The 27,671-nt window shown below is 51.6% G+C and overlaps 1 protein-coding gene across 1 annotated transcript; it reads right to left on the reverse strand.

The window, feature by feature from the left end:
- Positions 1-386: 386 nt before the first annotated feature.
- On the reverse strand, positions 387-19,688 carry CDCP2 (CUB domain containing protein 2). The gene is made up of 6 exons (XM_065896726.1): positions 19,610-19,688; positions 11,693-12,040; positions 8,483-8,818; positions 7,112-7,465; positions 3,523-3,701; positions 387-713 (listed from the first exon to the last, which is right to left on the reverse strand). The coding sequence occupies exons 1-6, from the start codon at positions 19,686-19,688 to the stop codon at positions 387-389; spliced, it is 1,623 nt and encodes a 540-aa protein (XP_065752798.1).
- Positions 19,689-27,671: the final 7,983 nt, after the last annotated feature.

The following is a 27,671-nucleotide window of genomic DNA, read 5'->3' on the forward strand; positions in this document are numbered from 1 at the left end:
TGGTGAAGCAGTTATACAAGTTATAGAACAAGTCAGTTTTATCAACTCTGTCACCAGTGACCACAACTATCTATGCTGACAAATACACACAGCAGAGTTCTTTTCTATAGCAGAAAATCTTCAAAATTAATAACAACAACAATTGCACACACATGCATGGCATGCTATAGTTTACGCAGCTCTTATCCATCCTCTTCTCTGAGCCTCACGCCAGCCCTGTGAGATAAGCAGGGCAGAGTAAAGGTCCCCAGGAAACTGAGGCTCAGAGGGGGATAGTGACTTGCCCATGGTCATCATAAAGTCAGCAAGGCCTGGTCCTGCCCCTGTTGTGGGGTGCCCAAGCTGCCTCCCAGGAATGCCAGATGCCACTTCCCTACCCTCCCTGCTTACAGCAGCATCAGGACCACTATGGCAATGACCATGAGGACTCCAGCCAGGATGCAAAGGCCCAGGAAGATGATGTCACTGATGTCCTGGGCCACCATGGCCACGGGGCCCTCCAGTGCCTCTGCCTCGTCCCTGGGTGGTGCCTCCTGAAGGTGCTCTGCCGTGGCAGCATAGGGCCCAAGCCAGTGGGAGCCGGACAGCAGGTGGACAGAGGCCTCCTTTCGCCTCGGCTCACAGCGGACCTCGTATTCGTGGATATCCTCCTGCCCACCGGCTGAGAAGTCGATGTACAGCACGCTGACGATCACTGAAGTGTTATTTCTTCTCTGTGGGGGTCAAGGGGCACTTGCTCACACCTGAAGGGGCCAGGGCTGACCCTGTTCCCCTGGATATGTAGGCACTGAGTGCCAAGGGGGCACAACTCCAGAGCCTGGTTTCCAGTCCCAGCTTGGCTACTGACTCCCTTCCCACTCAGAGCCTGTGTCCCCACCTGTAAAAGAGGCACTACGACGGTGTCTGAAAAGACAATATATATTTGATGGGTCAGTGTTTGCTCTGGCTTGAAGGACGTGGTGTCTATGAAAGATAGTAACAGTAACAACAGGGACATTCGCCATGTTCCAGGCTCTGCATTTTAAGGGCATTACCTCATTTAATTCTCACAACAACCTTCTCTTATTGGTACCATCAATATCCCCATTTGCCAGATAAGGAAAATGAGGCCCAGAGGTTAAATCCCTTGTCTGAGGTCACACAGCACACAGTTGACAGGGAACGTATTCTCTTCCAGATCTGCCTGATTCTTAACTGTGCTCTTAGCCATCACTCCTCACTCAAACCAAAGACTGTAGAACCAAAGGGGAATTTCAGGACATCTAGTTCAATCTCCCTTCCTTGGCAATTTACAGATGTGGCTACTGAGGCCCCGCAAAGGCAGTAATTTGCCCAGAGCTAGATCCAGAAGCCGAGTCTCCTGCCTCCCAGTTAGATGCTCTGTCCCTGGTGTTACTTGACTTTCCTTATGGAACCGTTTTGCCGAATTATGTCTGCAGCAATTATGTGTCCCCGTGGTTGAGTTCTGTTCAGCCCAGTAGCACCACCCTGGGGTTGGGAAGAGCCATTGAGGAGTGTGATGTGAGGAGCCTGTCACACCGCTGCCCTCCCCACCCCCATGGATGAAGGAGGCAGGACTTAGGACAACCTGAGACAGTGGAGTGTTTGGGCTGGGGACTGAGGGACAGCATTTTGACGGGCAGTCTGGTGTGGTCTGGATTGGGGGCTGCAGTGATGCTGGGCTACTCTCCCCACCCACCCTTAATCTAGAGCAGCCGTTACACTCCTCAGGCCGCCCAACTGCCCCTGTCCAGTCATGGCTCTTCTGAGCCGGGGCTTCTCTAAAAACCAAAGCTGCCTAGAACAGAGCAAACGGGCGTGATCTGCAGGAAGCTGCCATTGTTGGACACTGGGTGGTCCTTTTGGGGAAGGCAGTGAAGGGGAATCACGGATCTGGAGTTTCATGGACCAGATGACCTTGTGGGTCTCTCCCAACTCTGGGCTTCCAAAAAGCTCTGAGTCCATGTCCCCAGAGGAGCCTCCTGCATTGTGCCCTCAGCTTGTCTACCACCACACCCTCTGAGGAGAACCGGTGTCCTGGACTTTTGTGACACAGAATCGGAAAAAGAAAGACAGAACCTGGGAGTGGAAGGGGACCCAGTGAAAGGGCCGAAGTGAATCCACATAATAAAGAAGGGAGGGAAAAATCACACAAAACAGGTGTGCGGGGAAGTTTCATGGGTTTTTGATGAGTGAGACTTGAGGAGGAAAGAAAGTCCACACAAATGTGGTGTTACAGTTATGAAATCAAGTCTCTGTGGTTCTTAAGAGATGCACAGATAGGCTGTCATGGCTTTTGGCCATTTGAACTGTGCATCTTTGAAAGCAACTCAATGCAGAGATTGGTCCTCATGCGTCTAGGACTTCTAAGTGTTACACTAAGAATCCATGAGTCTGAGGCTCTCAGTTTTTATGTTACCATGATATTGATGCCAAGATTCTATGATTATGTGGCTCCAGGTTCTACTGGTGGTTCTGTGACTTTGAGACCTTGAGTGTCTGTGAGTTCTTTGTTCTAGATTTCATGATTCCTTGCTTCTGGGGTTCTCTGTCTCCATCATTTTATGACTCTATGGAACGTGTTTCGGCCCCCAGAGAAAACCCCAAGGGGATCTAGGGCATGGTGTAGAGGTGAGGGCAGATTATCTTGGCAGCTAAGCCTGACTCCCACTTCTCCTTTGCTCAGGTGAAAAGGATGATGGCCGCCAGGAGGCTGGGGAAGCAGAGGGTGGACTGGAGGGGCCAGAGGCATACATTCGGTTAATGTTGGGTGGTGGGGAAATACGGTTGCTGGAAAGCACATGATTTCTGCCAAGACAGTCTAACGAATCCCCAGATTCGTCACCAAGGCTGGGGTGTTGTCCCCGATGGAGACCACTGTGCCTTCTCCGCCTTTCCCCTTCCCAACCTGTCCCTGAGAATCCGAACATCCAGGGTTCCTGGGCCACTACCAGGTGACTCTGAGGGCCCCAAGCCTGGGTCCTAGGCCTCCGAAATACAAGGTTAGTAGAAAAACTTCATTTGTACACCTCGCTGCCTTTGGAAGGAGGTGGATCCTGTCTCTTGAGGGGCCCCTTTGTTTTGCGGAGCCCAGCGATGGATTTGGATCACAAGGCTGGGGAGGGGGTGGGCAGCAGGCAGCAGCGCTCAAACAGGTCTGTGCATTAGAGGGGTGGGGACCGGGTGGCCCTGGGGAGCTCCAGTGGGGAGTGGGCGCAGCAGGAAAGCCCCCAGGAACAGTCAGTTCACAGGACCTTGAGGGAGGGGCCTCCAGTAGGGGCTTTTGGTTGTCGCCAGCTTGTGCAACAGGACACCCCTTCTCTGTCTCCCCTACCTGAGTTCTTTGTTGTGTCTACACTGAGCAAGTTTGTTGAGGTAAAATCAAGAGGGGCTGAGTTCTGCATCCAGGCTGGTGGGGTGACCAGAGCCAGGAAGAGAAGCTGAATTCTCAGGTCTGGCAGGTGCCTCTCCCCAGGGATCAGAGCCCCTCCCTCGTGCCCGCCCTCCTCCCCCAGCTCCTACCTGAGACTCAGTGCCGCAGGTGTCAAAGCGGGCCTGGATCCGGAAGTTGCTGCCGACTTCCTGAGCAGCACAGCTCCGGCTGCCCAGGTAGACTTTGGTCCGTTCTAGAGGGGCCACTGCCTGCGCGGAGATCAGGATCTGGAAGTCCGTGCGGGAGCAACTCACGTTCATGGGGACCACTGAGGATGGATGGGAGTGGGGAGCTGGAGGCCATGGGGGCAGGCGGTCTGACCCCCACCCTCTCCAAGCCCCTATCCAAAGGGTGGTGGATGGAAAACCGAGGCCCAGAGAGGGGATGGCTCTTAAGCAGTCCTACGAGGACGTTTTACACGCGCTACTCCATTTAACTCCATCAAACTATGAGCTCCAGGACAGGCCCCCTGCCTACTTCTCAGCGCCCTCTGAGCCCAACACAGGGCTTGGCAGGTGCAGTGAATGCTGAATAAACGACTGACTGACCGAATGAATGAATATTCTTAATCATAATGAAAGCTATTATTGGCTGATCATGTTTGCCATATACCAGGCAATTCATTCAATCATTTAACAAGTATCTGTGGCCCACTAGGTGCAGGCACTATTCTAAACACCAGATACAGAAATGAAAAGAGAAAAACCAGCCACAAGTGCCTACCCTCTTGGAGCTTACATTCTAGTTGAGTGAGGAGGCAGTAAATACGTAAGATACACCTAAGCGTCAGAGTAGTCTGAAGGAAAATCAAGCAAAGAAGAAAGACGGGGAGTGGGAAGAGCAGAACGTGTGTGGGTAAGGGTTGCAGTGGCTGCAGTTTGAAAAGGTGGTGAAGGAAGCCCCACTCTCCCTCCTCATCATGACGCCTTGAGGTGGACATGACTAAACGCATTTGAAAGTTTTGGAACCCGGAGCTCTGAAAGGTGGCTAGGCCAGGATTTTAATCATTGCGTCTGTAAGACCCCACAGTTCCTGGTCTCTCCACCTTATGTGGTGGCCCCCTGAAGCCCCTCCCAGCCAGGCCTGTGTGACTCTAAGTGTCTGGGATCGTGCGAGCCTGTGTGTGTGTGAACGCGTGTGTGTACGGAGGCAGTGCTTGCTGGGGCAAGGGTGAGGGTAGGGGGAAGGAAGCTGGGTGGCTGGCGGGAGGAAAAGGAAAGAGCTGGTAGGCAGAGGCCTGGAAATCTCAACCCCTCTCCGGGAAATGCCTCAGACCTATTTCAGCCTCTGGTGTCTGGGCAGTCGGAGATTTATGGGCCCACCGTCTCCCACGATGATCTTGGTGATGCTGAACTGTGTGTCACTCCTGATTGATGCCGAGGCTGTCCTCCAGCTGGGAGGCCGCCTGCAGCCTGGGCCACATCTGGAGCCTGGCCCAGCACTAGTGTCGTGTCTGACCCTGGGCTCCCACAGCCATCGGGGAGGTGTCTCTGGAGGCACCAAATGGGGAAGGAGCATGTCCAAGATCACACACAGCTGGGAGAGGACCCAGGCCCAGAAATAAGATCATCAGAGCAAAAGGGACTTCTCAGCTCCTTCAGCTTATATTTTCATTTTACTGAGACCCGCAGAGAGAAAGTGACTTGCCAGCTAGCTGTGGCAGAGCCCCATGGCACCTGGCTCTCTGAGTGCACTCTGGGAAAGGGGTCGCTCTAACAGGGGGACAGCTCTCCTCCAGGTTTATGGATGGAGATGACTGGGGCCCACAGAGGGAGCGTCTGCCCAGGTCACTTTGCTGCCACTAGCTTTCTGCAGCTCTACTGTTTCCTTCACCATCGCTGGGCCCCCAAACTCCTCTTGCACATGGGTAAGGAAAGAGAAAGAAGGACTTCCCTGGTGGCACAGTGGTTAAGAATCCTCCTGCCAATGCAGGGGACACGGGTTCGAGCCCTGGTCCAAGAAGATCCCACGTTCTGTGGAGCAACTAAGCCCATGCACCCCAACTACTGAGCCTGCACTCTAGAGCCCGCGAACCACAACTACTGAAGCCCGCATGCCTACAGCCCATGCTCTGCAACAAGAGAGGCCACCGCAATGAGAAGTCTGCGCACCGCAACGAAGAGTAGCCCCCGCTCACTGCAACTAGAGAAAGCCCGTGCGCAGCCACGAAGACCCAATGCAGCCAAAAATAAATAGAAAGAAAGAAAGAAAGAAAGAAAGAAAGAAAGAAAGAAAGAAAGAAAGAAAGAAAGAAAGAAAGAAAAAGAAAGAAAGGAAGAAAGAAAGGAAGAAAGAAAGAAGAGGAAAGACTTTTTTTTTTGGTTGTGCCGTGTGGCATGCAGGATCTTAGTTCCCTGACCAGGGATTAGACCTGCGCCCTCTGCATTGGGAGCACGGAGTATTAACTACTGGACCACCAGGGAAGTCCCGAGGAAAGATCTTCTGAATGCAGACCAGGACTGAGACACATAAGGGAAAGAAATCCACACTCAGCAAGGATGCCCTCGGAGGCAGGCACTGTGACCTGTGTTACCTCATTTCATCTTAACAACCACCTGTCTAGAGCATCCATCAACTCCTCCTACAGGTGAGCACCATTGGATGGTCAGTAAATGGCAGCATTTGGATGTGGCCCCCGTCCGTCTGAGCTCAGTCCTGGGCCTCCTCCCCAGGCCCTGCTTAGCCACACAAAGGGCAAGGGTGTGAGTTCTAGCCTTGGCTGTGCCACCCACTGCCCGTGTGACAGCAGTGAAAGTCGTTTCCTCTCTGCACCTCTGTTTCCACACCTGCACAACAGGAGGCTCTCGCCTAGTCAGGCAGAGGGCAAAATGGGTCCAGAGCACAGGCATTTCTGGGACCGTGGCCCAGGGAAGGGTGATGAGAGGGGGGGATAGATGATAGCTGCTGTCAGCTGGCAAATCTAACTAGCACTATGCAGGATGGAAAAGCTGAGTGCCAAGTTCCCTAGCCAGCTCTTCAGCTAGGCATGGCCATATGACCAAGTTCAAAATAATGAGAACAAGAAGAAGTCTTTTGAGGGCTTCCGAAAATGCATTTACTTTCCTGATGAAGGAACATTTGTGGCTGGCACCTCCCCTACCTTCTTCCAGCCTTGAACATGGACATGATGCCTGGAGTTGTGGCAGCCATCTTGTGGTCATGAGGTCAAGAGAATCCCAGCCATATCAGCTGGGACACTGTTGAGTCCCTGAACCAATACAGCAGCTGCCTAGCTCTAGGCTTCTTGTTATGTAAGAAAACCAAAGGTCATTTTTTCAAACCACTGTCAGTCAGGACTTATGACTGTACAAGCAAGGTTGGTCAGCATCTCCATGATTATATCAATTGTTTTCGATAAATAGTATTACCATATCTTGTGTATTACCCCTGGATACAGAGGATTAATCATAGTACAAGAGAGGCCAGGGGCCCATGGAGGAAGGTGACAGATAGGGAGGAATTAAGAATTGTGGATTTAGAAGCTGGAAAAATAGGGCACTGTAATAGTGAGAATAAGCAAGGGCCACATTGATATAGCCTCAGAGGTCCCAGGGCGGGAGTCCACAGTGGTGCAGCCAACCGAGAAGTTGGTGAGATGGAGGAAGGAGGCTGCAAAGACCAGGAACCCCGGCCTCACCTTCCCCCACCAGCACACCCATACCCTCAACCCCAGCTGACCTCCAATGTAGGCCACAGAGAAGCCCCTGCGGGTGGTACTACGGTCCGTGTACAGCCGAAGCAGGAGCTGGTTGTGGCTCGAGGTGACCGGTGGTGGCAGGCGGTGGCCACACCAACTGCCCAGCAGGGGCGCCTCCTCGCTGGCCCCGTCGAAGGCTGCCAGATGGTCAAAGTCACAGGTCTTGGTCAGGCTGTTGGGCCCCTCCAGTTCCAGGTCCAGGAAGAACACTTTGACCCGGTAGCCAAGAGGCAGGCGGATGGTCCAGTGGCACCGGATGTGGTTGGGGTAGGAGCTGGGGTACTGTGGGCTGGAGAAGTTGCCCCGCACCGCCGTGTATACCTCCTGGCATTCTCCTGGGTTGGGGAGAGCAGGACAGAAGGAGCAATGGTGAGAAGGGTGGAGACTGTCACCCTCTGCAGCTACAGCTTGGGCAGTAGGTGCTATAGGGTCCTTAAACCACCCTGGCAGGTTGTGGGCACCATGGCCAGAAAACCAGACAGCTGATCCCAAAGCCTGCTTTAAACTGAAACTAGCTGAAAACTGAGACTGTCATTGCAATTGGTAAACCATTTCATGAGTGTTGACCCTGATAGGAATTCAGTAACAATGCCTAATACCTCTCCTCGGAGTTGAGTCCAACTTGGACTTGACAGACAAGGTGGTTCATGACCTGACCTTGCCCTTTTTCTCCCTGCCCCTCATCCAGCCCTACCTTCCAGCCTCACCAAATATTTCCTAGTAGTACAAGCACACAAACCCTCTCTGTCCTCCGTGCCTCTGATCCCTCTGCTTGGAACACTCTTCCCTTTCTTCTGCCACTGGCTAACACCTTCAAAGCACTGCTCAGTTCTCTCCTTCTCCAGGAAGTCATCCATGATTCTTACTGTTAGACAGCACAGATCACAGTGCATTGTCATTGTCTGTTTCCTTCTCTATCTCCTCCACTAGACAGTTTAATTCCCAAGGGTTCATTCATTCATTCATACAGACATTAATTGAATACCCTCTACGTAGCAGGTACAAAGATAAGTCCATAGGAACTCACAGTCAAGCAGAGAAAATCAGCATGCAAACCAGGTACAGAAGTGATGTGTTAGATCATCGCTATGAGAAAACTTCTCTAAGGAGTTGAAGGAAGGGAATAATTCTGAGTGAATCAAGGAGGCTTCCCAGAGGAGGTGACATGCTTGTGCCTTGGCATCGGCCAGACGGGAGAGGGTGTGCTAGAACATTTCAGGCAGAGAAAGAGCAGGAAGTGTAAGGCCCAGAGGCAGAAGAGTACAACCCCTCCCCACCCAGCCGCAGGCATGATGGGGAGGCAGGAGCCCAGCACACACAGGGCACTCAGGGTGTAGCTCCGGCCCTCCTACCTGAGAAGTAGTAGGCCTTGAAGCCCCGGCCCCCGATGTTAAAGTCAGACTTGAAGACCACCTGCAGCTCGTGGCCCAGCGACACGAGCGTGGGGGGCCTGGAGCTGCCGCAGTAGTGGTGCCCATGGGCGGGGCCGGGCCCTCCAAGCACAGCCACGTAGTCGTAGGTGCACTGCTCACTGCCCTCCACCTGGAAGTCCACGAAGACCAGCTTGACGGTGGCGGGGCCAGAGGCTCGGATCACCCAGTGGCACTCCACATTGTTGGGGTAGTTGTTGGGGTGCTCGGGGCTGGTGAGGACCCCCGACAGGCCCGTCAGGACGCCACCACACACATCTGCAAGGGAGCCTGCTTGAACCAAACTTTCTCCCTCCTTGTGGCTCCCCCATCTCCTCCTTTGGGAAATGCCACGCCCACAGGTGTTCACGGGATTCTTGTCAACATCCACTAAGCGCTTGGTAAGTGACAGGCACAGGCCATCTTTCTAGGCCATCACCATAACCCCATGAGGAACGCACCATGGTTTCCCCCGTTTTACAGCTGAGAGACTGGAGGCAGAGAGAAGTTAAATAACTTACTTGTGTGAGTTGGGCTTCACCCAGACTGAGCCCGAGACAAGGATTTGAGCCCAAGTAGTTTATCTGGGAGAGACAGAGGACCGCAGATGGGCAGCGAGGGAGAGAGGGTGGGGGAGCGGGGGCATTCCCCAGAATCGAGGCTGAGGGCCGCTGGGGGTAGAGGTGACCTGCCAAAACTTCAGAAAAAGCCCTGAAGCAAAGAGATGTGGAGATTGGCAAGAGCCATTGCAGTGGCAAGGCCCCAAGGGACAGGGCAGGACCCTGACGACAGGTCATCCCCTGGTATCAGGGAGGGCAGGATTTGACTAACTTCAGAGTCTGTGCACTTGACCTTATCAGTCTCACTGTCCCCTCCTACCAGGCTAGTGGAGCATAGAGGCTGAGGTACCTGAGACCAGGAACATTATCAAATCTCCCGAACAGATGAGGAAACTGAGGCTTAGAGGGAGGAGCTGAAGGAGTAGAGATGGGCTTGAAGTCTGAAGACAGGTCTCCTCTCAGCTCAGTCTTCTGAGGGCACTGTACCATGGGCAAGTAACTCAGCCTCTCTGAGCCTCATGGGAATATTAGAAATCATGAGACCTGTTCAGACTGATCCACAGGCTCAGACGCATGCAGAGTTTAATAAGTTTCTGGTGAAAGCCCTTTGGAGCCCAGTGTAGCCAGTACAACTGGGAGCTAGGTGATAATGAATGCCAGGACTAGCCGGAGGCCACCAGCAGGGAGGGGCACACTCGGTTGTGTCTCCTGAGACTCCAGAATCTCACTGCATGGCATGGCTGTGTGAATGGAGCACTGTGCCGGGCGGCTAAGGCCTTGACTTCTTGTCCCAGTTTCCCCTTCCCAGATGTGTGACCTTGGGAAGGCACATTCCCTCTTTGGTCTCAGGTGTATTGTTTGTCAAATGAGAGGGCAGGTTTTGACAGTCTGTGAGATCCCGTCTGCTGTCAATACCCTTAGCAGAGACTTTCAAAATGTGATCTGGGGCTCCACGGCTCCACGGTAGCCCCAGGGCATCTATTTGCAGACATCCGCTGTAAATGTCCTTCTTTTTCTGTATTCAAACTATTTTTTAATTCAATGAAAGATAGCATCCACAGTCACATATCTTATGTGTAATAATTTAACTAATCGGAGGCCATCAATATTTACTTATGCTTTCAATGATTGGCTTATAATAAGTAAATGTTAAAAATACGAACTTATAAATGCTTACAACAAAAATGCTGCCTTTGGGGCTTCCGTGGTGGCGCAGTGGTTAAGAAGCTGCTTGCCAATGCAGGGCACACGGGTTTGATCCCTGACCCGGGAAGATCCCAAATGCCACGGAGCAACTAAGCCCGTGTGCCACAACTACTGAGCCGTCGCACCACAACTATTGAGCCCTTGTGCCACAACTACTGAAGCCCATGCGCCTAGAGCCTGTGCTCCACAACAACAGAAACCACAGCAATGAGAAGCCCACGTACCGCAAAGAAGAGTAGCCCCCGCTCACCACAACTAGAGAAAGGCCACGCACAGCAACGATGACCCGATGCAGCCATAAATAAATAAATAAAATTTATTTTTTAAAAATGCTGCCTTTATCTCTTTTACGTATCAGGGATTAACATAAGGTTCCATTTGATATAAGGGTACTCCTGTTTTAAAAAATATTGGAAAACATTGCACATGGTATTATAACTTTGATACCCCAAGAGTCTAAAAATCTAGGGATCTAAAACTCCACTGCTATGATTAGATCGGTCTGTGGTTCTGGTGTTTTACCATTCTACAATACTATGCTTCCAAAGCCAGTGGGAGCTGGCATCTGGCTTTGGAAGCAGAGAACTGTGTGCACCCTCGCCCCGGCCCTGATTGCTGTTGGTGAACCCTGCACACCAGGAGCCTCTGTGGAGCCTACTGCTTGAGCTGTTGTGAGGAAGGCCTTTGGTTTTGGCCTTGGGAGAAGGTAGGAGGTCTGAGTCTGTGCAGAGAAGCCTGAGGAAAGAGGAATGAGTCAAGGAGAAAGAAAGGCAAGGAGGGTGAGGCCTCTGCTCCCCTCACTAGCCTGAGGGGTAGGCTCCAAGCCTGGCTGGGGGAGGGAGGGTTTAGGGACCACGATATAGGAGGCGAGCTCAGGAAAGGCTTTGGGAGGGAGAGCGTCACCAGCTCCACACAGACGCTCATGCACCTTCCACTCCGAGGACGTGATGGGGAGGGGGAGAGAATCCTGTGCCCGTGACATGAGATGCCACAGAGGGATCAGCAGCAGTGGCAGCACGGTGTCCCCTCTGGTGTCCCCTCCAGTGTCCTGATGCCATGTGTTGGGTGAGAAGGACAAGGATAGGAGAGCACGAGAGGCCTCAGTCCTGAGCACAGTGAGACCCTCCGAGGACTCCCGGAATAACAGAGGGATATGTGGGGAGTGTTGCCATGAAGGTGGGAACACACAACCACCAAGACTACCAACAGAAAAAAAACCCACTACCAACAGAGGCTGCCTTTGCCCCGTGAGCTATGAGAGCAGGGGCGTCCAGGTTACAGAGCAGCCTACAAGCTAAGATGCTGAGACCCTGCCCGTCACCTTACCCCGCCGCCCTCCCCCCATCCCCACCCAGGGCCACCCTCTCCACTGCCAAGTCCCCCTTGCCTTTCTGGTAGCCTGCGGAAAAGCCTCGGCTGGCCACGTGCTTGTCCGAGTGGAAGACCACAGACATGACGTTCCAGGAGGAGGCGAAGGGCGGTGGGGGCACCTGGCCGCAGAACCTCCCCAGCAGGTTGCCCTGGTCCCCGGGGGCCCCGTTGTAGATCTCCAGGAAGTCGAAGCTGCAGGTGTCATGGTACTCCAGGTCGAAGGCGTGGAAGGTGAGCAGCACGGAGGAGCCCTCAGCTACCACAATCAGCCAGATGCACTCCGTGTTGTAGGGGTAGAGCCTTGGGAAGTTGGGGCTGGAGAAGTTTCCAGAAGGTGCTGAGAGCACACCCCCACATTTGACACCTGTGGTGAGAGGCAAGAATGTCTCAGAGTCAGCCCTGGGGTCGTGGGTAGTGGCCCAGCTCCAAAGCGGGTTCTTTGGGATGGGATGAGGCAGCATGAGGTCATGGCCCTAAGTCCATTCATTTATTCATGTAGCTGTTCATTCATTTACTTATTCTTCAAAGACTTGCCAAACGTGCTTTTATTCATTCAAGAAATACTGTTTGAGGGCTAAGCATTGTTTTAGGTGTTGGGGTTACAGCAGGAACAAATAGACTAAAATTCTGGTGGGGAAGACAAACAATAAAGATAATAAGGAAAATATAGAGCGTATTAACTAGTGATAAGTGATCTGGAGAAAAATAAAGCAGGGAAAGGAGACAAGAAGTGTCAGGTGGGACTATAATTTTAGATAAAATAATACCAAATGCTAGGCACTAGAGATGTGCACTGGGGAATTCGAAAATTAAAAATAATATTACCTGCTCCCATCCTGAGTGGAAATGTGCACAGAGTACTACAAAGTTAAAACTACATTCTTTTTTAGTATTATTATTATTTATTTATATTTTTGTCTGTGTTGGGTCTTTGTTGCCGCGCACGGGCTTTCTCTAGTTGCGGCGAGCAGGGGCTACTCTTTGTTGCAGTATGCGGGCTTCTCATTGCAGTGTCTTTTGTTGCAGAACCCGAGCTCTAGGTGCGCAGGCTTCAGTAGTTGCGGCACGTGGTCCCAGTAGTTGTGGTTCGCGGGCTCTAGAGCTCAGTAGTCATGGCACACGGGATTAGTTGGTCCGTGACATGTGGGATCTTCCTGGACCAGGGTTCGAACCTGTGTCCCCTGCACTGGCAGGCAGATTCTTAACCACTGCGCCACCAAGGAAGTCCCCAAAACTACATTCTTATATGTACATATTTGTTTATATTTTGAAAACAATGGAAGGAAACTAATAAAAATTGTTCTGTGACACAGGAAGATGTAAGCCAAGGGGAGGAAACAGGTGCGACTGCTAGACCTCTTTAAACGCAATTTATTTGATAATTTTAACTTTATAATCATGAGTAATTTTTAATATAATTTTTAAATTATCAAAAATATTTAAGTAACCCATATGCCAAACTAAAACAAATAAGCTTAACTATATGTCAAGTTGGAGGCACATTCACATGGGAAAAATGATTTCAAACGATGTTGAAATACACTATTTTGACTGTACCTTCCTAGTGGAATATATCCCAAGAACAAAATGAAACACAAAGAAATATTAAACTATATTCAGTAGACTTACTATTAGTGGTAATAGTGAATACTGTTATTTTACGATATTTTATATATTGGAGTAAAGGAAGTATGTTAATGTCAATAGAAACTAAGATTTGCAGTGTAAGAGGAGAGCGATACAAGTATAGAATTAAAAAACTAAGCAGAACTCTTGAGATCCTTAATTTGAATTGAAAACATCAGTACGAATTTGATTTATTTTTATTTCTAAAAATATTAATTTCCTAGCTTTGTTCATTAAAAACCCTAAAAGCGGGGCTTCCCTGGTGGTGCAATGGTTGAGAGTCTGCCTGCCGATGCAGGGGACACCGGTTCGTGCCCCGGTCCGGGAAGATCCCACATGCCACAGAGTGGCTGGGCCCGTGAGCCACGGCCGCTGAACCTGCGTGTCCAGAGCCTATGCTCTGCAGCGGGAGAGGCCACAACAGTGAGAGGCCCGCGTACTGCAAAAAAAAAAAAAAAAAACCCTAAAAGCAATGATATCCTTGTAGTATTTGTACCACTTGGACTTAGATTAGGATTATTATGTCCAACTAAATTAGATTAGGATCATTATGTCTAACTAAAATGAAGCAGGGCTCCTTAAAGAAATAGTCTAGGGCAGTAAATATACAAAATACACTTGGGATATCTTGTCACACCAGAAAGTAAAGAAACTATTGGAACTGCTGGGATTGTGTCAAAAGACACAGAAACCTTCTTGAAGGGGCTCCCACTGGCTAAAGAAGGTATAATTTGAGCTTCAAAAAAATTTATTGCAGGGACTTACCTGCGGTTCTGTGGTTAAGACTCTGTGCTCCCAATGTAGGGGGCGCAAGCTCGATCCCTGGTCAGGGAACTAAGAGCCCACATGCCGCCGGGAGTGGCCAAAAAAAAAATTTATTGCAGTGGGTTGAAACCCATCAAATATATAAAAATGAATGAATTCGTAATACAACTAAAAGAAATTAAAAAGAAACTTATTGGTTTCCTATAGAGATTGCTCGGGCACGAACTCGTTTTCTTCTTGCTACATGAAGAAGGAATTAAGCATTTACTTTGCCTTTCCTGTTACAAACTATATATATCAGGATAACCAAATAGCTGATGAAGAAAAATTGTTATTTAAAGAAGACTACAGAAAGAATAACAACATTAGAAAAACATAACTTTGCAAACCTTAATGGAATCATCATCGTTGTCTGTTCTAATCACTGAGAAAAAAGGTAAATGACGAGAGGTAAAACCTAGTTGGTTGAGTAGGTAAATATTTTCTGTAAACTTCTTTCACCTTTGCTAATGTTTGAAAATTTTTATAATTAAAAAATGCCCCAAAATTTACCTTTATAGGGAACTTTATAATGGCTGGATGAGGCTAACAACCCCTGAACTCACTGACCAATCTCAAGGTCAAAGCGAAACACTGAATAATCGGTGCCCTGATGAAACACCTGTAACATCTTCTTGGGGGGGAAAAAAAGGAACCTTAATCTAATGGAGTCTCTGGATCTGTCTACAAGTTAGAGTGAATATGGAAGCTAGAGGAACAATCTAAATGACACCGTGAGGACACATTCAGTCAAGTCCAGAATGTGGGAAATTCTAATGACCCAGGTGCTTCAACAGTAAAGAAGGTGGTGGGGGGAGACACAACTGTTATATTAAAAAAGACTCAACTAGAAGAAAACATAGGAGGTAAGCTCCTTGACATTGGTCTTGGCAATAATTTTTTGGATTTGACACCAAAGACAACAAAAGCAAAAATAAACAAGTGGGACTACATTGAATGAAAAGCTCTGCACAGGAAAGGAAACCATCAATAGCGACTTCCCTGGTGGCGCAGTGGTTAAGAATCTGCGTGCCAATGCAGGGGACACGGGTTCTGAGTCCTGGTCCAGGAAGATCCCACATGCCATGGAGCAACTAAGCTGGTGTGTCACAACTCCTGAGACTGTGCTCTAGAGCCCGTGAGCCACAACTACTGAGCCTGCAAGCCACAACTACTGAAGCCTGCGCACCTAGAGCCCCTGCTCCACAACAAGAGAAGTCACCGCGGTGAGAAGCCCGCGCACCTCAACGAAGAGTAGCTCCCGCTCGCCGCAACTAGAGAAAAGCCCATGTGCACCAGAGAAGACCCAACACAGCCAAAAATAAATAAATATAAAGAGGAAGGCTTTCAACACTTCACCATTAAAAAAAAAAAAAATGAGTAGAGGACTTCTCTGGTGGCACAGTGGTTAAGAATCTGCCTGCCAATGCAGGGGACACGGGTTCAAGCCCTGGTGCGGGAAGATCCCACATGCCGCAGAGCAACTAATCCCATGCTCTACAACTACTGAGCCTATGCTCTAGAGCCTGTGAGCCACAACTACTGAGCCCATGTGCTTCAACTACTGAGGCCCGCATGCCTAGAGCCCATGCCCCGCAACATGAGAAGCCTGTGCACTGCAACAAAGAGTAGCCCCTACTCGTCGCAACTAGAGAAAGACCGTGCAGCAACGAAGACCCAACGCAGCCAAAAATAATAAATAAAATAAATTTAAAAATGTAAAATAAAAATAAAATGAGTAGAGAAACTGAATAGGCAGTTTTCCAAAGAAGGCATACAGATGGTCAACAGGTACATGAAGGTGCTCAACGTCACTAATCATCAAGGAAATGCAAATCGAAACCTCTGTGAGAAGTCACCTCCCATCTGTTAGGATGGCTATTATGTAAAAGGCAAGAGAGTAACAAGTGTTGACAACGATGTGGAGAAAAAGGAACCTTTGTGCACAGTTGGTTGGAATACAAACTGGTGCAGCCTCTATGACAAACAATATGGAGGCTCCTCGAAAAATTAAAAATAGAACTCCATATGATCCAGCAATTCCACTTTGGGTATATTTCAAAGGAAATGGAAACAGGGTATCAAAGAGTTATCTGCATTCCCATCTTCATTGCAGAATTATTCACAATAGCTGAGATATGGAAACAACCTAAGTGTTCATCAACAGATGAATAGAGATACATATGACATGGAATATTATTCAGCCTTGAAAAAGGCTACTATTTGCAGCAACATAGATAGACCTTGAGGGCATTATGCTAAGTGAAATAAGCCAGACAGAGAAAGACGAATACTGCATGGTATCACTTATATGTGGAATTTAAAACGTCAGACTCATAGAAACAGAGAGTAGAAAAGTGGTTGCCAGGGGAGAAGTCGATTAAAACAGAGAGAGAGAGACTGAGAGAGAGAGAGAGAGTGAGGGAGGGAGACTTGAGTCAAATATCAACCAAAAGCAATGTGTGGACCTTGTCTGGATTCTGAGTTGAAAAAAAAAATTGCAATGGGATTTTTTTTTTTTTGCCATAATGGGGAAAATTGAACATGAACTGAGTATTAGATAAAATTAAAGAATTATTATATCATTATAAAAATATTGGGAATATCTATCTATCTATGTATCTGTTAGATATACTCTGAAATATTTATGGGTGAAATAGTGTGATATCTGAGATTGTCTTTAAGTTTCTCAAATCTGCCCCCCTAAAATGGGGGTAGGGGTAGGATAGAAGAGCCAAGAAAGGCAGAATGTTGATAACTGTTGAAGATGGTTGATGGAGACATTGGGATTTATTATACTATTTTCTCCACTTTGTGTGTGAAAATTTTCATAGTTAAAAGTTGAAAAAAATGACCTTCTCAGTGAGGCTTTCCCCAACCATCATATTTACAAATGAAATCCTCTCCCCATCCCTGTACCCCTTCTCTCCCTTTTCTGCTTTATTTTCTCCATAGCACCCATCACTGTCAAATGTACTATTTATTTCCTTATTTGTTTGGTTCACTGCCAAGTCTCTCTCCACAAAACTGTAAGCTCTATGAGAGCAGGGATTCTCGTCTGTTTTATTCTCTGCTGTCTCCCAAGCACCTAGAAGAGCTCCTGGTACAAAGCAGGTGCTCAGTGTATATTTGCTGAGTGAATGAATCAGTGAACAATCTTATATCATCCTCACAATATCCCCATAAAATAGGCAGCGCAGGTGTTATTGACTCCATTTAACAGATGAGAAAACTGAGGCCCAAAAAGGGAAGTTACTGCTGTAGCTGACATCTCCTGATTTGTTCCACCCAGCCCTCATTCCTTCACCTCTTGCAAGAACATGCCCTCAATTTTAGACACTGCTCCCTTCCCTTGCCTCCATGTGGTAACCCTCCCTCGTCTTTCCCAGGCCCACAGGAGGACACAGAATCCTAGCTGGGCAATCCTGGGGCCCCCAGCACTGCCACAGCGACTGGCCTGTGGGGTGCGCCTGTGCCACCAGAGTCCTGCTGCTGAGTGCCTGGATGAGAACCCTTTCCTCCCTGGTACCTAAGCTGGGAGTGAGAGCCCTGGGTGGACCCTGCTCAGGGCCCATTGAGAGAGCTTGTCAGCAAATGGCAAGAACCATGTGAAACGAGGAAATGGCCCAGAACCCAAGCTGCCCAACTCAGCTATACTCCCGCCTCCCTGGCACCAGCCACTGCATTTCTCTTCTTGCTTAAACTCATCCAGATTAGGTTTCTGTCCCTTGCAACCAGAAGCATCCTGGAGAATATACTTAACCGAAGTTCCTGTAAGAGACATATTTGCCAAGCATGTGCCCTGTACGGGCCTGTGCTGACTCATAACGGGCCCCTTCCTGGGGAGTTCCCAGTTGTGGGGTAAGATGGGGGGAGTTAGGCAAATGAGACAAAGCCATGTGGCGTGATTGTGCTGGGGCCACACGGGCTCTGGGGTCTGGGGGGGGGGCAGTCTTGCCAGGGCCAGCACTGTTGGGGGAGGGACACAAGGGAGTTGATGTTTGAGTTTGGCTAGAAGGAGCAAGAAGACTTTGTGAGTTGGGGAAGATTTGGAGGGAGGAAATGGCATGAATAAAGGCTCAGACTCACAATCACTTAGCCTACCTGAGCCTCAGTCACGCATCTGTGAAATGGGGATAACGACCTTGCTGGGCGGCTGTGAACACGGATGAGAGAAAGCAGTGCAGAGGCTACAAGATGCACACCCAGTTCACATCAGGGCTCCCTGCCTGGTCCTGGGGACAGGCCAGGGCGGGAGCAATGTCTGATTCATGCCTCTATGGCAAGAGGACAGAGGGACATCCTGTTCATTGCCTGTCCTTGTCCTTCCCCCAGCCTTGCCCACTGGACGGGAAAAGCCGTGAGAAGGTTGGAGCAGAACTCCTGGTGGCCCAGGAGGCCCTGTGTCCCAGCACAAGTAGAGTCCCTGTCCAGCAGGCACCCTGAACTCCAGGGTCACCCCAAGGCCACTGAAGCCCCAGTGGCTAGAAATGGGAACAGTCAGCTTCTCCCACCACCCAGGCATGGGGTGAGACACCTGGGTGCCCAGGCCATCTCTGCCACCAACTAGGTGACTGGAAAGTTATGTGTCCTTCCTGAGCCCCCCTTGAACCGGCAGGAAGACAAGGCACTGGCAACCGCTGGCTAAGCCCCTGCTCCACACACACCCCTTGAAGACGGCCCTGGCTTCCCAGACAGGCACACAGTGCTCAGAGGGCTGGAGCGGCACAAAGCGACCCGGGGCCAGGGTGCCAGCAGAGGGTTCTAAGATCCCCAAGGAGGGAGTTTCTGAGGCTGATGAAGGGATGCGGAAGTCTTCCTGGAGGAGGTGGTGTTTGACCTGAGCTTCATGGATGAGCCAGATGTTCTCAGGTAGAAAAAGACAAAAGGGACCTTCCAGGCAGAGGGCACAGCGGGTGAAAGCCCTGAGGGTGAAGCATCTCCAGGAGGGGGTGTGATCCTCTGCCAGAGTATGGGATGCCCGAGGGACTCTGGGAACCGAGGTTGGATGTTATATAGAGATTGGAGCCAAACCTGGGAAGGCACTGAATGCCTTTATAAGGAACTTTGATTTCACTTGGCTGGCGATGGGAAAGTACAGCAGGCTCTCAGGAGGAAAATAAGGACTCATTTCAGCAACAAATCTTTCATCGTTCTCTGAGCCATTCCCTTCGTCCTTGGTAAACATGTAATCTTGGACAGGTTACTTAACGTCCCTCTTCCTCAGTTTCCTCCTCTGTAAAAAGGAGGACTAATACCCACTTTGAAATTGGTTGTGAAGATTAAATGCATTCATATGTGGAAAGCACCCAGCACATAGTTGGCACTTGATAAATATTGTCTTTCCCCATCTCAGAAGCAATACATCTTCAACTCGGCCAACTGCCCCCAAAAGGGCCTTCCGCTTTCTGGCCTTCCACATGGAAACCTCCTGAGACCCCGCTGCTACCTGCCACCCCTCTGCCCCCCTCCAGGTTTCCTGCCTGTCCCCAGCAGCTCCTACCTTCCATGGCTTGGGCCCTGGGGACTGGGCTCAGCAGTGTCACTGCCAGCAGAAGACAGAACTCCAGCTCTGCCAGCATCTCCTTGCTGGGGGGCCCGCAGGTCTGCCGAGCTCGGGGCAGGCCAGGACCTGAGGGTCTGGAGCAGGGGAAAGAGAGGTGAGGCTGAAAGGGCCTCCAAGTTAATGGCGGTGTGAATAATTCATCAGCACCTTGAATTAGTAAGCTGATCCCCAGGTGCTTCCTTCACTCCACCCTAAGGTGACGGATCTAGTGTCACCAGGTTGACACTTCGGAGGTCTGCACTGGCCGCACTAGATGGAGAAGGGAAGCAACTTAGCGCTGGGAGGGAATTTGGTGGTGGAGAAAGGGCACGAGTTTGGGGGCTAGGCAGACCTGAGATCATCTCCCGTCAGCCTCCAATTCGCCAGGTGACCTTGAACAAGTCATCCAACTCCTCTAGGTCATCTATCCAGTGGTACCATTCAGCCCTGCCTCTAGGACTATTGTGGAAATGAAATGTGGTAACATACACTAAAGCACACAGTGAGCGCTTGCTCTAGGTTTCCCTATCCCCCACCGATGGGGGAGTGGGACAGCATCCCTCAGACATGCTTAGATGAGCTCAGAGGGAGAGCGAAGGGAAGAATACAGCAGGAACAACAGAATGGGAAAATCGTATAGGATAACTCCTAACACAGTCATGGATCTGGGCCATAGTGTAAATTCTGGCCAAGGATATTAAATGTTCACCTTTTTATTGATCCACAAACCTGGCTTGAACACCACTGTGTGCCAGGCCCTGTGCTAGGAGCTGGGCCGCAGCAATACCCTCAGGGGTGCCGTGTCCGACAGGAAACAGGATCTTTCAATTTCCTCTAGGAGCCCTATTTGGTTCAGTCCGGCCCAAGGCTCATTTCCTAAGCTCCTTCTCTGTGCAGAGCCTGCACCAGGCACAGGGCATCTGAGGTGAACATGGCATGTTCCTGCCTCCCAGTGAGGAGTCTGGGCTCTGGCTTGACAGACAAGGGCTGAATCCAGGCTCTACCCGTCACTGCTGGGCTGCGGGGGCCTCTCTGAGGCCCACACGACAGGAGAGCAGTGCACTGCCTGCAGTTTGTGGAGAGGATTAGATGAGATAATGCAGGGGGAGCCCAAGCCAGTGCCTGGCTCAGCACATAGGAGGATTTTTATTGACCTCTGAGGAGCTCAGACGTTCATCTTCCAGACCACGTGTTGCCTCTGGCCCAACCTTTTGTCAGGAGGTCCCCAGGGAGCCCTTTGCTGCCAGCACGGGAGGGAGGCCACCTGGAAGGTGTTCAACCAAGAGCATCGGGAATGGTCAGGCCTGAGGGATGGGCTTACCGGTGGGGCCTGATTGGCAGGAACAGAGAGGTTCTGTGTCCTGAGCCGTCTGAGGGGACTGGAGCTTTTATTAAACACCTACTGTGTGTATGAGTAAGGGCGCTAACCCAGTGCCTGCTGAGTACTGGCCATGGTGCTGAGCCTCCCAGACCTGTGCTTGTGTCCCCCCAGTTTCAGAGGCACATATCAGACTCTCCATCTTGCAGAGGAGGAAGCTGAAGTGCAGAGGGTTTGAGCCACTGTCGTGGGTTGAGTTGCTTCACAAGAAGACCCTGTGGCAGGGAGTTGAGGACAAGGCGTTTATCCGGGAGGTGATCCCCGGAAGCACAGGTAGGGGAGGGGGGCAGGGAGAGGGGAGTGAGAAGGAGCCGATTCAGGATATGTTAGCCAGCAGCTGACCACTGTGGGCAACCGAGCCTCCACCCCCAAGGGCACCTCTGGGAGATGGTGTTTCAGTGAGGCAGGAGGAGGCAGCGTGTTTGTCCACCACTGCCAGCTGCCCCTGGTGACGGCCGCTCGAGGCCATCCTCTCCCAGGCATTTCCAACCTGCCTGTGAATGCCCCAGTGTCCAGGGGTCGCAGCAGAAGCTTGGGAATGGTGAAGGCCACAGGGTGTGGGCAGGGCTGTGACAGCATCCACTTGTTACCCCCTGAATCCCTCATCTGTGAAGTGTTTGTCCCACCCCTGGAACAAGCGCCTCTCTCCCTGCACGCCCGTGAAGCCCTAGTCTCCTTTCCCTGCCGTTCTCCCCGCCCCGCCTCGCGTATTCTTCACCCCATCTTCCGCCTTGGGCTGAGATTCCAGGCTCAGGGTCATCCTGCCCTCCCTTCATGACATCTGCTGGACAAGCCCCTCTGGCCACACTCTCCACCGGGTGTCTGGACCTCTGGGCGCTGCTGGGCAGAGTCCCGTCACCATGCAGCCAGCACCAGCACCTGTACCCGTTGTTCATGGTCTCCAGCCTCGTCTAGGGTCTCAGCTCCGCCCCCCAGCCTTTCCATGTTTCCCCAGGTGACTCTCTCTGTGACTCTCCACAGACACCATCCCAGGCGGTCACCAGTCTCCCCGAGACAGTGCATCCCCACCTCTCCTGCAGATGACCCCCTCCCTTCCCGTGGAGGGAAAAAGGCAAACAGTAAAGCAGGAGCCCCTTCACCTTACAGACCTCACCTTGTGCTCATACATCCCTCCCCGCAGCCTCTGGGGAAGGTGTTCCCCCCTCCTGTCCGAGGCCAATCCCTCCAACCTGTGCCGGGAGCCCAGCCCTCCCACTGCTTTGGGCACCTAGCTCTCCAGCAGCTCTCGCCTCCCCCATATCCTCAGAGCCTCTCCTGCCCAGCTGGTGTTCTCCATCCACAGTTAAGCGCATGCAGGTCTCCCCACCGTGGCTGGGGATACAAACCCTTTCCGTGAGCCTGTGTTTCCCTCCAGCTCTCACCCTACCCAGCTGCTGGCTTTCACTGCCAGGCTTCTTGAGAGCAGTGTCTACGCTTACGTCTTCCGTTTCTCCCCTCCTCTCCCTCTTCCAGGGTTTGCTGGGCTGCATTCTCCCGCTGCAGTCAAACTATGTGTCCTGGTCACCAACAATTTCTGGTCACTAGGTCCCATCAGTGTTCCCCCTTTCTCCTAAATAAACCACGTGCTTTCAAATCCTGTCTCAAGGTCTGCTTTTAGGAGAGCCCAAACTGGGGTGCACGCCCACTCCTAGAACATCACTGGCGAGAGGAGGTTAGCATGATTCATCCCCAAAGACCAGGCATTTCACTTCCACAGTGCTCCAGAATTTGGGTTAGCAAGAGCAAGGATGGCCGTTGGGCTGGCAACCACCAGAGCGCCCCTCGGGTCCCCCACAGCTCCCAGCTGAACTTATCACCGCCCCTCCCCCAAACTTGCTTCTCCCTCAGGTTTCCTATTCAAGGTGGCGGCACAACTAACCCACCAAGCCAGAAACGACGCAGGAGCTGCCTCGACTTGCCCTCATCCCCATACTGGCAGTCACACTTGAGTCTGGTCACCACTCTAGGCTCTGACACAACTTCTGAAACCATCACTACCCCCTCCGCATCTCACCGGCCTGCGTGTCTCCGCTCTTGCCTGTTCCTTGCCCACCCCACCTACTCTCTACTCTGATCTTTCTAAAATGCTAATCTGACCAGGTCAGCCCTCTGCTCAGGATAAAATCCAGAGTTCTCTGCTTGGCATTCATGCCTCTTCAGGATACCCCCTGCCCTCCCACACATGGAGCACATCTCAGACTTTGTCCCCATCCTGAGCGTCACATCCCAGCTACCTGCATCTCTCTCACTTCTCCTACACACCATGCCCTGAGCCTGGATTGTCTTTCTTTCTGCTCTATCTTCCCTTGACAGACTCTTACTCATCCTTCAAAACATTGTCACCTCCTCCAGGGAGTCATCCTGACCCCACCCCAAGCTGGGAGCATGCCCCTCCCTGGGTGCACCCCTAGCACAGAGAGGACAACCCGTGCTCTGGCCGCCTGGTTTTTCTGTGAATACCCTCCATCTACTTGGGTTTTCATCCCACCGCCCAGCACAAACTTCACCCAGAGCACATCCTTTCGTCGTCTCCGTCCCACTGCACGTCCTCCCCCAGCACATGCTAAGTGCTCAGCAGCCATTCATAGACTGAACTGGTCAAGGACACACAGCTAGGAAGTGTCCTTGTCTATTTGAGCCCATGTTCCTCTATGTCCAAAGCGTATGCTTTTAACCCCGCCCAGTGGAGTAGCAGGGTGGTCTGGTGTTGTGGTTAAGCCCGGAGCCCCTAGAACCCGGACCATATGGGTTCAGATTACAACTCTGGCAGTTACCAGATGTGTGACCTTGGACAAGTCACTTTGCTTCTACAGACATCTTTTCCTTGCCTGTGACATTTCTGCCAGGTGTTGTGAGGGTAGGTGGGTGGGGACCTCTGGCATGGGAGGAGTGCCAGCACACAGTAAGCTGGGAATGCGTGTCTTCCCTTATCCTGTGTTCCAACTGTGTGAATGCCAAAAGCTGCACAGAGGACTTCCCTGGTGGCGCAGTGGTTAAGAGTCCACCTGCCAATGCAGGGGACACGGGTTAGAGCCCTGGTCCAGGAAGATCCCACATGCCGTGGAGCAACTAAGCCCCTGTGCCATAACTACTGAGCCCGTGTGCCACAACTACTGAAACCCGCATGCCTAGAGCCCATGCTCCGCAACAAGAGAAGCCACCGCAACGAGAAGCACACGCACTGCAATGAAGAGTAGCCTCCGCTCGCCGTAACTAGAGAAAGCCCATGTGCCGCAGTGAAGACCCAATGCAGCCAAAAATAAATAAATAAATAAGAAAAATATTTAAAAAAAGGCTGCAAAGAGGCTGCACAGACCCGAGGTCTCACACATGTCTTTCTAACCCATCTCTCCTTGAAGTCACCTCTGGGTGGGGCCTCCCCTGCCTGGCTGCCCCTCCCTACAATCAGCAGCCTGGCCTCAACTGCTCTCCCAGTCCCCAGGGGAGGTGGTGGAGAAGGAACAAAGGCTGCCCGCTGCCACCCCGCCAGGGTCACTGGGGAGTGCCTGTGTCATCCACGGGACCATCACCCTGGGCAGTCGGGGGCCTTCCAGTGTCTTGCTGTGCAGACTCCCACGGCTGAGCCCTGAGGACCCACCTCAAACTTCCAGGGGGTGTCTTGGTGTAGAGAGGACCTTCCTTTCTGCAGCACCCTAGAGCTACTGGACACAGAGCTGTCCCTGAAAGGGCATTGTGAGTATGTCCGGGGGTGGTGTGCTGCCATGCTGCTTCTGTCACCGTGAATATTTGTCTGTCTCTGGGTGCACCTGTGTCGCCATCTGGATACGCTGTTTTCTTGGGCTCATGAGCCCACGTTAGTGTCTATGCGTGGGGCACCACGTACGTTGATCTCTTTGTAGGTGACTGTCCATTGCTGAGTGCGAATATGCCCTTTTGTGACTATAGCCACCCATACCTGTTCCTTTGCACACGTCTCTGATGCCCCTTCAACACTCACTGGCCAGATGTTGTGCTGGATGGGATGGTGGGTGGGGACGGGGCAGGCTACAGTGCCTGCCCTCATGCAACACCACTTTCTCCACCAGCTGTTCTACCCCGTGAGCATCCGTTTCTTTGCCTATAAAACAGGGAAGCTACTGCTCTCAACATGGTGAGAATTAAGTGAGATAACTTAGTGGACACTGTTGATGTGCCACCTCTGTCACCCTGGCCCGGCTGGAGGAACACGCACCAGGGGCTTCCTGCGTCTCCCTGCCTGGGGGCTTCTCTGGCTGCCAGGCTGAGCCCACACCTGGGAGGTCACAAGAGCAGGGAGTTGGAACAAGCCTCAGTCCCAGAGAGACAATGGATGTTGGTGGATAAACACCCCAGCTCCCTCGTCCCTGGGTGGGGTAGTTCTGAGTCTTCTGTGGTCAGTGGCAGGACCCCGGTGGATGAGCTCCAGCCGTGCGTGGGAAAGCTGCCCATCAACACACGCTGTGCTGGCCTCCCTCCCCACTTCCTCGCCGTGCTTCCCTGGATCCCCTCCCACGTAAACTTCTTGCATCCACATCACCGCTCAGAGTCAGCTTTGCGGCACACCCAGCCTGAAACAGATGACTCAGACCTGGTGCTCAGGAGACCTTCAGCAGGTGCTACTTACCTCCATGCTCGCTTTTGGACGTCTTCGAGAACACAGTCGCGACTCCAGCTGAACCGTCACCTGCCCGTCAGCATCATCCAGGAGCAGGTGCGGGCCAGAGGCCTGGGGATGCAGGGAGCGGGAGGGGAGTCGGGGCCGCGGGCGCTAGGGCACCTACCACAGGCTGAGCCCCTTGGAAGCACAGGACTACAGAGTTGTACAATTACGTTCTTGTGTCCCAGGTTCTACATTCCATTGTCCACCCCACTGCTCAGACTCAGGGTTCTATGTCCAGCATATAGGCTTCCAGCCCCAATTCTGTGTGCCTTGTTGCAAAGACTCCCCACCATCACCCCCTCCTCCCCTCCCTCCATGTCCTCTTGTGGGCGGCCAGGCCGGAGGTGAAGTTCTTCTGGGTCCGGGCGCAGGAGTTGATACAGGCTCACCTGCCCAACAAGCTGGCCAGTGTGGCCTACCATCCGGCCCTGTGTGCCCACCTGTGCTGAGATCCAGGACCTGGTCAAGACTGTCACCCCACCCCGCTACAGGCTGGTGTGCTCTGTCAGCAACGGGAGCAAGGGATAGGACGGCGTGGTGGTCTCCAGCGGGTGCCTGTGGGACCCGCATGCAGACAGCTTTGCCATCTCCCACTACGTGAACCCCACGCTCTTCAGCATGGCACTGGTGCATGCCATCTATTTGGAGTCAGCCCTGTGGGATGAAGGGTCTGGGACCTTCATGGGGCCCTGTACTAGAGCCTGGCAGGGAAAACTCAGCCCCGGTCCCATCAGTCAGTGACCTGGGAAAGCAGCACCCACCCAGGCAAGGCCAGCCGCTTCCGCGGCTCTTGGTCAATGAAAAGAAAATGAGTCAGGTGCCTCTATACCTGCCCTCCTCGGGCCACCCAGACCACACACACCACTGAGTTCTTTTGCCTCTGGCTGGAATTATGTCATCCACGTGCGGCTCCTGGCGGACTGTACAGACCAGAAGCTCTGAGGGGCAGCTATCTATGTCTTTGATTAATAAAAAATGGGAAATAAATTAATAATGACTTAATACATGCAATTTGGGATCAAAATCTTCCAAAGCATGGGGAAAATAATTAAAAAGGGAGTTTTTTTAAAAAAAATAAATTTATTTATTTATTTATTTATTTGGCTGCATTGGGTCTTCGTTGCTGCACGCGGGCTTTCTCTAGTTGCGGCGAGCGGGGGCTGCTCTTCGTTGCGGTGCATGAGCTTCTCATTGCGGTGGCGTCTCTTGTTGTAGAGCATGGGCTCCAGGCACGTGGGCTTCAGTATTTGTGGCTCGCAGGCTCTAGAGCGCAGGCTCAGTAGTTGTGGCGCACGGGCTTAGCTGCTCTGTGGCATGTGGGATCTTCCCGGACCAGGGCTCAAACCCATGTCCCCTGCATTGGCAGGAGGATTCTTAACCCCTGCACCACCAGGGAAGTCCAAAAAAGGGAGTTCTTGACAGTGAAAAGTTCGAGAACAAGTGCTGTCGTCCAGAGACCAGCATGAACCAGGCACTGCTGGGGAGGGCCTCCAGGGAGAGGAGAGGAAGGGGGCTGGTTCTCACACTCGCTCCGGGCCAGGTACTGTGCTTGGGCATCACATACGTTTCCCTCATCCTCACACAGTCCTGGGAGATGGTGGTACCATCTCCACTTTATAGATGAGTAAGTAAACTGAGGCCCAGAGAGGCCAAGTTACTTGCCCTGTATACCTACAGAATCACTAAGAGATTTGAACCTAGGTCTGCCTCACTTAAAAAACGAAAACAAAACACAATAAAACAAAACAAAAAGTCCAAAACTGTGGTGTCTGGGAAGTCACTCTGGTTTGAGTTTACGAGGAAAAGAAGAGGGACAAGCAGAGGGAACAGCATGTAGCTATGGGTGCTGGGCACGGTTTATACCATTGACTGTTGTGACTAATGAGGGCGCACGGTAGGTACTCGCCGTAGTTTCAAATGAAAGACTGAAAAGCTTGGAGGCATAAAAGGGCACAGCCTATCCTGAGGTGGGAGAGAAGGAATGAATGTTTTCCAGTCTCTAG

Source organism: Phocoena phocoena, chromosome 1, assembly GCF_963924675.1.
Source record: "Phocoena phocoena chromosome 1, mPhoPho1.1, whole genome shotgun sequence".
Classification (NCBI taxonomy): Eukaryota; Metazoa; Chordata; class Mammalia; order Artiodactyla; family Phocoenidae; genus Phocoena; species Phocoena phocoena.